General features: G+C 38.7%; 1 protein-coding gene across 1 annotated transcript in view; it reads right to left on the bottom strand.

Moving 5' to 3' along the window:
• Nucleotides 1-663: 663 nt before the first annotated feature.
• LOC127183086 (leucine-rich repeat-containing protein 52-like) overlaps nt 664-13320 on the bottom strand; it is a 51679-nt gene continuing 39022 nt past the window's right edge. The window contains exon 2 of the mRNA XM_051138907.1: nt 664-12668. Coding sequence (XP_050994864.1) covers nt 12334-12668 — 335 coding nt within the window. The 3' untranslated portion in view covers nt 664-12333. The remainder of the gene's footprint in view (nt 12669-13320) is intronic.

Raw genomic sequence — 13320 nt, 5'->3', positions numbered from 1 at the left:
GGGGCGTGGAAACGTCCCCACACTAACAGACCGGTGTGTAAAACTCTTAAATGTATTTTAAAGATTCTGTGCCGGAAACTTAAAATATTTCACATACTTTCGAAAATCCAGCAGTGAGTTGATACTGATAAGTGCTTATCGTCACAGTTGTAAACACGACAGCTTTCTTTTTTCGTGAGGGGGGGTTGGCGTCACGGCACCTTTGTTTCCAGGTGGAACATTAAAGAACGTGACACAAACATCTCCTGGAAATTCTGTATAATTTGACCAATCCGATGATGACTTCCAATTTTGTGTGCGATATGCATCAAACTAGGAAATTAAGAACGAAAGAATGAAAAGAACATTTAAAATTCAGAGTAAGAGTGAAAAATGGTCATAAACAACTAAATGACTATTTTTGGAGCAAAAAACTTTTGACTAATATTAAAAGTGGACTTCAGGGAAAAATTAAACACTACAAAGGGAGACAATATGTTCCTTTAAAGGAATATTTGTGAGTGTGTTTGCTAATATCACTTTGTCATTCCTACATCATTGCAGTGTTTTAGACTTTTCTTTAAAAAATGCTGAGCAGGCTAAATACAAGTGTGTGTGTGCATGAAACAGAAAGAAAACTCACAGCAAGCAACAATAAGACAAGGTGGACACCTTTTTCTTCACTCAAATGACCTTTAATGATATTATAAATACAAAGTTGACAGGCATGGACACGTGAGCCACACACACACACACAAACATGTCTGGCCACACACGCACGCACACACACGCGGCTCACTTGTTCGCTCTAAGTGCTTCTGCACCAAAGCAAAAGGGGCAGCCAGAAGAAAACTATTGATCTCGTCTGCCTGCGTCCTCCTCATTTGTGCTAATACAGGTGATGTTTCACACCAGAGTAAGAAAATAAAACAGCAAAACAAATCAACAACAACAAAAAAACAAATCCATAAACATATTCTATTCTTTTTTTTTCTGGTTTAGTAAAAGATATATGTTACTTAATATAAGTTACTATAGTTTTATTAAATAGACAGAGCTTCTTGCAGAGCTGAACGAGCCCTAAATGTTCGTACGGTGAGGAGTTTCTTGACTTGGTTTTCTAAACACCAAAGTGTGTGAAGCATGTGTACTTTCCCACTTCACCAGTCCAGTACAGAGCCGAATCCCATTACGACAGATCAGATAAAGCCCAAAGCACATGAGACCATGTTCATAAAACGTCGACTTTACATTCAGCATCTGCTTTACTGCAAGGATGGACATTGAGGTGCCTTTAAGAACCATTAAAGACTAAAGCTGCAGTGACGTGGGGATTTTTTTGTCACTAAGGTATATATATATCTGTTTTGAAGAATACTGCACTGCATGATGGGTAATTAAAATGACAGTTCACTCAAAAATTAATATTAACCCTCATGTCGTACCAAACCTCTATGACTTTCTTCTGTGAAAAAACACAGAAGTTTTTATTTATCAAAACAATGAAAGTCAATGGGGTTCATTTCAGTGTCATTTTGGACCCCATTGACTTTGACTGGATGAAAAAAGTAGTTCTATAACATTTATTTTCCACATAAGAAATAAAGTCATACATGTTTTGGAAAAATCTGAGGCAGAGTAAATGACGACAGATTTTTTTTTTTTTTTTTTTTTTGTGAACTATCCCTTTAAGAGAAATCTCAGCCTGATTACTTATTGAATATTTAAGTTTCTTGCATGTTTTAGACATGAAAGTCAAAGTGCCATTTAAAAGTGCCAAAAGCATAACAACAGAGTGAACACACGATACACCTATATGTCAACCAGGACAACTAATTGAATATTTGGCCACCTTGAGATTATTGCCATTCCTGATAATCATTTAAACTTGGCCATTTTAAATTAAATGCTCTACTAAACATCTTCTACTAGCTACTACTAACCATTTTCTGCTTTCCGTAATTGTGGGCCACTGCTAACTTGAACATCTCAGTTAAGTTTTCTAGCCATTCTCACACATTCTCCCTCATTTTAGGTGCAAATCCTTAGGAAGGTTGAATTTGTGTATGTTTTTTGTCTAGAAAAGTGACAGGCTCTGTGTGTGTGTTTGGCTGTGTGTGACCAGTGGGGTAGGGGGGCTGTAAATAGGTCAGGGGCCCCCTTGGGCCCCTGTGTGATTCTGTGTGTCACCCCTTACACAACGAGCAGGCAGCTGTCTGAGAGATTCACATGAAATCCCTACTGAATGTACAATTGTCAATGTACACGCAAGCACTTGCGCTTAAAGAACGAGCTGCTCAGATATGAATGTCAGTAAGTAGAGATTAAGTGCCTGTGAATATTTCATGTTCTGCTCTTGGAAAACAACTGCAAATGAAAACACTCTCTAGCCTCACTTTCTCTCTTGTCGTAAAACAACTTTGACATCTTCCGAGGCCTCAAAGTCACCTGTTTATTGCTCCTGGAAGGCAGGCTGTGTGTGTGTGTGACCATGTTATTGACTGATTACATCAGATGTTTTGATTATGCCCGAGAGACGTCCTCAGCCTTAAACCTCCTGACCGCAGTATAATGAGCAGTGTTGGGGAGCAACTAACTAAAAGTGGTGACTAAATGTTTCAGTAGCATGATTTTTCAGCAGTTTTCAAATTAGTGATATGGGTGTTTTGCCTGTGCTACTTGTTAGAAAACATATTTGCATTATTGGGAAGTCTGATTCATTCATCAGCATGGTTAAAAGTGACATATCGTTAAAATCAGACTTTTTCAGTGTTTAAGTGCTATAATCTGGTCCCTGGTGGATCTACCAACCCAGAAAATGTGAAAAAGGGGATCTTATTATAACACTACCACCCCTTAATCTGCACATTTCCACCCACGGTGCCGCCATTTTGCTTTTGCAAGTAAAAACAATGTACCAGTTCTAATGCCATGGTGAAAGTTCAAGCAAATCATGCTAACTGTTTTGTCTTTGGCTGCACAGACGAGCACAGAACACTATTTATAGTCCCAGCCTCAGAGGAGACAAGAAAGCATTGGATTTATTGATTTATTTATTGTAAATTACACTGCTGCCACACAGATCTAATATAATTGTGATTTCATTCCCAGCTGTTTTCCTTTACAGGGAAACTGTTTTTGTAACTCATGTGTTTTTAACATGAACTTGTGTGTATTTGAAAGTTTAAGCGCAATAAGACATGAAAGAGAACTTAGTTTAGTACTCACATGGTGTGTGACAGCCGCTTCCTGTGTGTGCGCTTCGAAAGTGTGTGCTCAGAAAACCCTATATCAGAAGTTTAAACTGATATGGCTTTAAAAAGCATGATTTCAGTAAGATAAACATGATATTCAAAACCAAACAGATGTTTTTTTAGCAGAGCATCTGAGGTATGAGCTGTAAAGGCACAGCTCTATTCTGGAAAAGGGGGCGGGGAGCAGCAGCACATTTGCATTTAAAGAGCCATGCATGAAAACAGCATGTTTCTGTTTACACACCCTGGGGACACCTGCCAATTTATTTGAGTTTAATTCACTAGGTAATAAGTACCAAAAGATATTTGTTGTAGAATTGTGACTGTAATTTAGTCATTCTAAATTAGAACTAGTCTGTAACTTGATAAGCTGCAGTTTTAAAGCAGCTTCTGAAACACTGGTTCTAAATGTGTTCCAATAGCACAAAGACAAAAAGAGGGGTAGAAAAGGAGAATAAGTAATAACCAAAAGTTTTCAGTCTGCCAGAGATGATAAACGGCTGATCCGGCTCTGTAGTGTGTGTTTGTGAGCATCAGCGTTCTCTTCCTTCTCTAAGCTGTTGTCACACTGCAGTCAAGCCTCCGCTGTGTTACAGGATGCCAAGAGCTCAAGAGGGGTTATCAGAATGGAGAACCTCTCGCACACACTGAGCAAGTGTTTGGCAAGGGAGGTGATCTGACTCCACTAAATATCCCAGTGAACTGTCACACACCCCATAAAAATGATCAGTGACCATATGTGTGGGGCTTATGTGGATGTGTCAGGCTGGAATGTTCCCTAAATGATGTCATGACACCATTTGATGATGCACTATATACAAAGTCACCTTAGCATTATGAAAACATATAGTGCTGAGAGCAGCTGTCATACTTTCCTTTGGCCTCTGATCATTAATGGGTTAAAAAAGGATGTGATCATTCTCAGAAAGGCAAACTTTTTCTACAGTATGCAGCAGACATTGCAAGAGCAAAGTTGTGTTTAAATTTGATTTATAATCATAAAAAAATATACCAGAGGTAAAAGCTCAAACTGTCTACACTCACCCAACTGCTAATGGGAAAATCCACACAACGCTTGAAGTGGATAAAAGCACTGTGAGTCAAGGCAAAGAAAAGTCACTAAGCTTGGGTTCCCAGTGGAAACCTGTCATCTGCCCTGATTTAGTCCTCCTCTTCCTTAAGACAGAGAAAGACGGCTTACAGCAGCCTTTATGGCATCACCCTCACTAAACCAGCACTGCAGAGATACGAAAGAGGAGGGCAGAGTCTGAACAGAGGTATAACTGAGCAGAATACTGCAAAGGAGACAAGAAGAGACTAGATGGTAAGACTAGAGATGAGACAAAATGAGATGAGAGACAATAAAGACTTGAAGAAGGGGAGGAGACAGGATACAAGAATGAGACAAGAAAGGAGCAGATATGATAGGTGATGAGACAAGATGAGGGACAAGAAGAGACCAGATAAGGTGGGAGATGAGAAAAAGAAGACAAGAAGCAAGACTAAATGAGACTAGACACATGGGAAGAAGAGAATAGAAGATGAAACCAGGAGAAAAAATATGAAAAATAAGACAAGCCGAGGAGACAAGGTGGGGAGGAGAGGTGAAGACAAGAGATTAGACAAAACAAGTGGTGAGAAAAGACAAAATGAGAACAGGAAAAGAAAAAAAAGAGACAAGAAAAGACAAAATAAGGAAGAGAGATGATAAGACAACGTGAGACAACATTACAAGACAAGACAAATGTGGACAGAAGAGATTAAACAAGACTAGGAGGAGAAGACAAGAGACAAAACAAGGAAGAGAGAAGACAAGACGAAAAGAAGATAGAACAGGACACAAGATGAGACGAGACAAGACAACAATCAAGAGAAGAGAAAAGAAGAGAAGACATGTAATGAGACAAAGAAGAGAGGACAGGAGAGGAGAGGACAGAAGATGAGACAAAACAAGACAAGTGAGAAAAGAGAAATTGAGATGAGACAAGAATAGGGACATGAAGAGAAGACAAAGAAGAGACAAGATGAGACAAGACAAATGAGAACATAGATGAAAAGAGACAAGAAAAAAGACAAGCTAAAGAAGAGAGATGAGATGAAACAGGAGAAGACACAACAGGAGACAGGATGACATGAGATGAGCCACAGCGATGAAGAGAAGTGATGAGATGCAACAAGACAAGGAGGAGAGGAGAGAAGAAGAGAGTGTTAGTGACTCTCAGTTGGGGAAATTCTGCAGAGCTTCATGCATGATGGACAGAGCGTGACGGACACACCTCCGCAGACAGCAAATCAATCCAGCAAATCTAAAGTCTGACAGAGCACAACTTCAGTCCTGAGCTGCTGAAACTACAACAAGACCTGCAGTCTGCAGCACTGCCTGTGGTCCCAAAGCTCCAATCCAAACCAAAAGTAAAAAAAAAAAAACTTAAAATCAATATATATCCTAGACTGAGCCTGAACCAAACCCTCCTAAAATCAGCTACTCTCTGCACGCTAATGTAATTTGAAACTCTACTGAGGCTTCACCCACACTTTCATTTTGGTTACTGGCACAACAAGAATGTAAGATAAAAACGTTAAGGCTGTGTCTCAAATCCTAACTCGAATGCATCTACACTTACAGGAAAAATGTAGAAATGTTGTACTATTAGGGGCACAACAGCTTGTCTCTTTAAGGGTACTGCCTCAGTAACAAGCTTGTACCTATGAATGTTTCACTGGTTAAAAAGGGTACAAATTAGTTAAGGGACAAGCTGTTGTACCCATAAAAGTACAACATTTATACATTTTATCTGAGAGTGTATGAGGCCTAAATTGCTAATTGTCTAAGAAGTTTAATAGGTTGTAAAACACAGTGTTCATTGGTCATGGGATTTTCCTATTTCAAATGTCCACTTTCCAACCATAAGTGTTCTGCTAGGAAGGTGATGTACAGTACAAAATCACAATGCTAACATTTGTTTGCAAGCATGCTGACTTTATGCACCAAGTTAGAAACAGGAAATTCCTGTTTCATTAAAAATTTGAAAATTTGTTAGGCAAGTTGAAAAAAAGTTTTGGCTAAAAGAACTTTTAATGAGTATGCAGCTCATAATCTGATTAGAAATCATACTAAATTGCTTGGTTTATTTTGCCTAAACTACTGTTACTTACAGTACATTCTCAGAAAATGTGCAAAAATTGTATCTTTAGTAGTACAACACTTTGTCACTAGGATAGTGACCTCAGAGGGATAATTCTGCACCTTATTTACATTTAAAAAGTTCATAGTAGTACCTTAGGGGTACATATGTATTACTTCTCTAAAGTACCAATTTGCACCTTTCAGGGCTAGATAAGGTACAAAATTGTCCCTTGAAGGGTACTGTCCCAGTGACAAGTTGTTGTATCACTAACGATACAATTGTTTGCATTTTTATGACAGGGCATTTTTAGAATATAACCATAGATATAAATTTCTCGTTATTTGTTTTGCAACCCAACCTCTCATTGTACTCGCTTAGCACATCTGCTATCTGATTAATCTGCTTGCTTACCTTACACTCTACACACATACCCGACTCCTTTGGGACCTAAATTTAGCAACCTGGTCTCATGAGAAAAACCGTATCTGTGGGAAAGTTGTCGCAAGACACAAAATACATACCAATGAGTACATATCACTGCAGTTTCCAACAGAAATGTCCACTGAGTGGTGCTAAAAGAGTGTTTGGTTTTTTGCCCAGAACAGATAAACGTACATTTGGTACGTTTTATGTGACGTTGGTTTTGTATGTGTCACCGCAGTTCTAACTTAAAATGTCCATTGAGTGGCGCTATAACTCTAATGCTCTGTGACATTTTAAAATAACATACCATTTGCACTACACCTAAACCTACCCGACAGTGTGAACAAAAGCAAATGTGACGTAAAAACGCAATCGCAAGCATGCTGTTTTAGCTTGTTTTTCGATCTCTCATCTTTCGGCTCTTTCATCGTGACTCATGTTTTTACTATTGGTACATATTTCGTGTCTGGCAAAAATGTTTCTACAAGTATGTTTTCATCATGAGATCAGCTAATGCTAAAAATTAACGCTAATGACCACTGTGAGGTTCTGGCTGCATCTGTTTGAAAATGTTTGCTGCATACTGCATATACTTCAGCCTCTATTATTAATTCTCTGTTTCACTACTAACAGCTGAGGTTTTGTTTGTGCATTCACAAAGATATAACCAGAGTTGTGCTGCTAGTTCATTAGCGTTTTGTTGAGTGTATGTGTGTGTATCTCTACAGATCTTCCTGACACAGGCCACCCCTGCTGCATTGCTGATGGTGCTTGCGGTTTTGGAGCTGAGCAGACTGCAGTGGTGTGGCACTGTTAGTGCCTGGAGACTCAGATAAAGTCCTGCTCTTACATTGAACTTGACTATCGGATAGCACTAGGGCTCGTCCTCTTTATTACCTGTTATATTACACATTAATATTCATAGGGAAATAAAATACCAATACAACCCCTCCTCAATTTCTCTCTTTTTCTAAAGGGCGATGACATAGTCATGCATGATCACTCTCAGAGTTCACAGCAGGTGAAAATGGCACACACACTGCAGTGTGTTGCTATAAAGTTTACCACCTCTACTGTCCATCCTTATATTGCCATAATGCTGACATCAGCATGATTCATTCAACCTCTACTGTACGTTTCTGTCATACATTTTTTAGCTGTATTTTTCTTTCATTTGTTTTTGAGGAAGTCTCTCCAGGTATTTCCTGGTTCAACTGTACACATGTAATCCTGGTCCCCTGAAGACATGGTATTATTAGTTTTTCTCAGGATGGGGTTAACACTTTGGAAATAATGCTGACATGGTGACATTCCACTGTAACCCGTAATATGAAACGGCCCACCTTCTAATGGGTGAGAGAGGACAGAATGAGAGAGAGAGAGAGAGAGAGAGAGAGAGAAAGAGAAAGACAATGAATGAACGGCTGAGAAGGAGGTGAGATGGATGTGCCGACACACACACTCAGTCCAGGGTTGTGACCTGAAGTTGAGACTTTCTAGCTGAAAAGACTAGCTTGTTGGGTTTTGGATTTTTTGGACTTCTTAATTCAAATCCAGTTTTAAACAGGGTTTAGTGAGTATGTGCAGGTTTAAAGACACAGTGTGTAATTTCTGCACCATTAGAGACAGAGTATGTTAGATGTGAGATATAGAGCAGAGTTGCATCAAAATAAACTTTCAGTGGCCCATCAAAGCAACACTGACTCAACCAGTGGTGTTTGGGGTGGGAGTATCTGTTTGACTGACTAATGGCAGGTGGGAATGGATCCCCGAAAGAGGACACGATGATAGAAATAGGTAAAATGCTATTTCAATTGGGCAGTCACTTACAAAACTTTTGTGTTCTTTCGCATTGAAATATAATTGATATTATTGTTTTCTTGCATTGAAATATTTATTTTTATAATTATCGTCTTGGTTTAGGTGCTCCATAGATGGGAGTGTCTGGGGAGTCTGTTTGGAAAAGGTCATTATTCCGGTAGGTGCCATTAGTTGTGTGCAAATTACCCACTGTGATTTTAAGAAAAGGGTGAACAAGAAGTCAACAAAATATTAGCTATAGAATCTATACAATTATAAAAGCAGCAGCTGACATATTTTTGAGAGCAACTCAGGCTGCAAGCATTATTCCCTTAAGCTCTTTAACCCGTTACAGATGGATTTAGCAACCCTCAATCACACAACACCCCAAAACCAGCTTTACCTCTCCACTAAAAACTCCACAGAAGAGAAGATGTAGCTGCTGTACACGTCTCTTTCTTAGGCTGAATATAGGGATAAACATGCTAAGACAGATGATAAGCAAATGTGTTAAAAGCACAGATTTTTTGGTAATTCAGGAGTGAAACCAACACCAACAATCCAGCATCACCAGGGGCCAGTTGCATAAATTTTGTTACAATGTTAAGACTTTGTCTTTAGAACTAGTTTGACTAACTAGCAGTTAACCAAGTGGTAATCAGTCTTACTTTTCTGGCCACAGGTGCTTTTGTATTTAGTAATTCAGGAGTGAAACTGCTCCAATCCAGCATCACCAGGGCCAGTTGCGTAAACTTAGTCACAATGTTAAGACTGCATCTTTAGAACTAGTTTAACTAACTAGCAGTTAACCAAGTTGTAATCAGTCTAACTTTTTGGATTCAAATTAGACCAATATGCAATTGTATGTAACTGAATTCAAAAAGTTATGACCAATCATGAAGAAAAAAAATTGGATGACTGACCCTTTAGACTAGACTACATAGTTTATGCAACTGGCCACAGGTGCTTTTGTATTTGGTAATTCAGGAGGAAAGCTGCTAATCACCAACAATCCAGCATCACCAGGGGCCAGTTGCATAAACTTGTTAAGACTGTGCCTTTAAAACTAGTTTGACTAACTAGCAGTTAACCATGTGGTAATCAGTCTTACTTTTCAGATTCAAATTAGACCAATATACAATTGTATGTAGCTAAATTCAGAAAGACACTGTATAACCAGTCTTGAAGAAAAAAATGGATGACTAATTTTAAAGACTAGTCTACATAGTTTATGCAACTGGCCACAGGCACTTTTGTATTTGGTAATTCAGGAGTGAAACTGCTCCCTATTCACTAATCACCAACAATCCAGCATTACCAGGGGGCCAGTTGCATACATTTAGTCACAATGTTTAGACTCTGTCTTTAGAACTAGTTTGACTAACTACCAGTTAACCAAGTGGTAATCAGTCTTAATTTTTTAGATTCCAATTAGACCAACACATAATTTTGTGTAACTGAATTCAAAAAGTTGTGACCAATCTTGAAGAAAAAAATGGATGACTAACTTTTAAGACTAGTCTAAATAGTTTATGCAACTGTCCACAGGCACTTTTGTATTAGGAAATTCAGGAGTGAAACTTATTCACTAATAACCAACAATCCAGCATCACCAGGGGGCAGTTGTATAAAATCAGACACAATGTTAAGATTGTCTTTCAAACTAGTTTCACTAACTACCAGTTAATCAAGTGGTAATCAGTCTTTTTCAGATTCAATTAAGACCTATAAACAGTTTTATGCAACTGAATTTTAAAAGTTAAGACCAGTCTCAAAGAAAAAACAATTGGATGACTAATTTTTGAGACTAGTCTACATAGCTTATGCAACTGGCCACAGACACTTTTGTATTTTGGTAATTCAAGAGTGAAATTGCTCCCTATTCACTAATCACCAGCAGTCCAGCCTCACCAGGCACCAACTGTGTTGGTATAGTTCTCAACCATAAAGAAGTCACAAACGTTGCTGCAGTTTGCCTGGAGAAATTAACCTTGTGCCATTGCCACTGACAGAAACCACTTTGGTTTAGGCAAGATGATTGTGTACATTTTCTAATGATTATGGCACCAGCAATTCATCCAGTGATGGTCAAATAATGGAGAATAGCTATAGATCCAGACATGCTGTGCAGCTGAGAGCACTGTCAGCATTTTAAAGAGCCGATTCAGGTGCCTGAATTGCAGTAGTAATGCTACACAGTAAAGTATGCCAGATTGTAATAGTACGCTGAGTCCTCCACAAATTTTTTAAACATGCAATTATCATAATTTCTCTATGTGATTGTGTTAAAACGCAAACTGAAACAACACTCTCAGTGGGTGCTGATGGTGCAGTGTGAAGAGAAAGGGGTCACTTTAGCTCTGTTCTAAAGTGGCATGTGGTAGCCATGGGAGGATTCACATTTGATTAAAAAAAAATAAAGCCTTGCCAAAATTACAGAATGCTGACATATTTTATTCTTCCCCACCTATAGCAGTTTTGCTGCGACGAGCCACACGCACTCACACACACACTCTCACACGCTTCCCTCTATTGCTCTCAGTATCACCTGGAGGTGTTATTGCTGGACTGGTTACATCTTGTGTGTAAGGCTTTTCGGTGCAGTGCATACAGGCTTACTGAGATCAATAATGTCCCATCCAATACAGGGCTCAACAATAAGGATGGTCTGATGGCGCAGAGCCAGTGAGAATGTTTCCATCCAGTTCACTTGCCCTGTTGGGCCAGTGCAGTATTGCATTCATTAATCATCTATAGGTGATTTTATGCCTTGCAAACTTACTATATTTTTAAATGTAATTTATTCCTGTGAGCAAAGCTGAAAGTTCAGCATCATTACTCCAGTCTTCAGTTTCACATGATACTTCAGAAATCATTCTAATTTGCTGTTTTTGTGCCCACCCCCTATTTTTATGACAAAAATTGTATTTTTTTAAAATTATATCAATATTATAATTTAAAATGTATATCATAATATTCATTCAAATTTGTCAATATAATTATTATTCATCAATATTTATATAATATTCATCATGGTGAAAATTACTGGCCCGACAGGGTAAGCAGAAAAAATCCTTATTGTTAAACCTCGCAGTAAAATGTTCTCAATCCATCATTTGAGCAGTCAATGAGTCTGTGACCCCTCAAAATGCATTTTCAGCCTTCCATGGAGTTGTGCAGACAGTTTAGAAGAGTCTTCCATCTTCTATTCGTTCATTTCACACTGCATGAGTCTGGAGAGACTGCCTTGTATATCCTCCACTTATATTCCTTTCTTTGACCGAGCTAGTAAATAAAAGCTGAGATAGGTTACTGAATAAGTTTTTAAGCCTGTCTACCTATCTATCTTTTCCCTTTTTTCTTCCTTCTCGCTGTCTGTCTCTTAAGTGTGAAACACAGTGTTGTCACCCTGCCCCAATTACATTACTAACACTGGGGAGAGCATTGTGTGTGTGTGAGCAGTATATCTATGCATTTAACAGAGACCAACCTTCAGATCTGTCAGAAACAGCAATCTCTTTCAGCTGAAAGTTCACTGTGACCCTCTTAACTTTCTATCTGTCTGCGTCCACCTTTTAGAATAGAAATAAATCTAATCTGTCTGTCCTGCCCTTCTCTTAATCTAAAACTAATGTTGACACATTCTAAAAAAGTGCACTTAAAACCTCTTTTTAGAAAAAACTCCTTCGCTCTGTCCGCAGCTCACTGTCTGTTCGTCAAAGATTTCCCAGCGTCCCTCTGTCCTCTGGTCACACCTGCATGCCTGGTTTGCTCAGGTCCCCATTGCCATGGTTGCCCCCTCCTCCTCCACTTCCTGGCCCTCGGGTGACTGTCTCCTCCTCGTCTTCGCTGTCGAGCTCCTCGCTCTTCCTCTTGCTGTAGCGCTCGTACAGAACCATGAGCACGCCCATCACCCACGCCGACACTGTCCCGGCGCTGAAGATGACAAAGCCGATGGCGATGAAGAACAGGTAGTCCCAGTAACCCAGGCCCTGGTGGCATTCCGATCTCAGCTGCATGCCCACCTCTGCCAGGCGCTGACCCAGCATGTCTGGCGGCCCCTGGCATACCGTCTGCCCCTCATCTAGACAGGAAGTGACAGGAGTGAATGGGTAAGAATGAGTGCAACAGCTGTAATATAGTGAAATATTATCATAATTTAAAATAATGGTTTTCTATTTTAAAATGCCTTAAAATAAAATGTATTCCTGTGATGCAAAACTGATTTTTCAGCATTCATTACACCAGTCTTCAGTGTCACATTATCCTTCAGAAATCATTCTAATATGCTGATTTAGTTGTGCTGTTTAATATTTTGTTTGGAACCTGTGATACATTTTTCAAGATTCTTTGATGAATAAAATGTTTACAGTTTTTTTTATAATGCATATATTCCAAGTACATATCTTGTGTGAACAACAACTGAACTTTTTCAATGAAGTTAACAAATCCTTGCTGAATATAAGTATTAATTTCTTTCAAAAAAGAAAGAAAAAAAAATACTGACACCAGTAACCTTTGAACGGTGTTGTATATTGTTACAAAATATTTATATTTCAAATAAATGCTGTTCTTTTAAACTTTCTATTCATCAAAGAATGCTGATAAAAGTATCACAGTTTCAAATAAATAATTCAGTAAGCAGCACAACTGTTTCCAACACTGATAATAAATCAGCATATTAGAATGATTTCTGAATGCCTGATGAAAGTTCAGCTTTGCATCACAGTAATACA

Source organism: Labeo rohita, chromosome 20 (assembly GCF_022985175.1).
Source record: "Labeo rohita strain BAU-BD-2019 chromosome 20, IGBB_LRoh.1.0, whole genome shotgun sequence".
Taxonomy (NCBI): Eukaryota; Metazoa; Chordata; class Actinopteri; order Cypriniformes; family Cyprinidae; genus Labeo; species Labeo rohita.
Note: the sequence above shows the minus strand (reverse complement) of the source record. Positions and strands in the feature narration are given on the sequence as shown.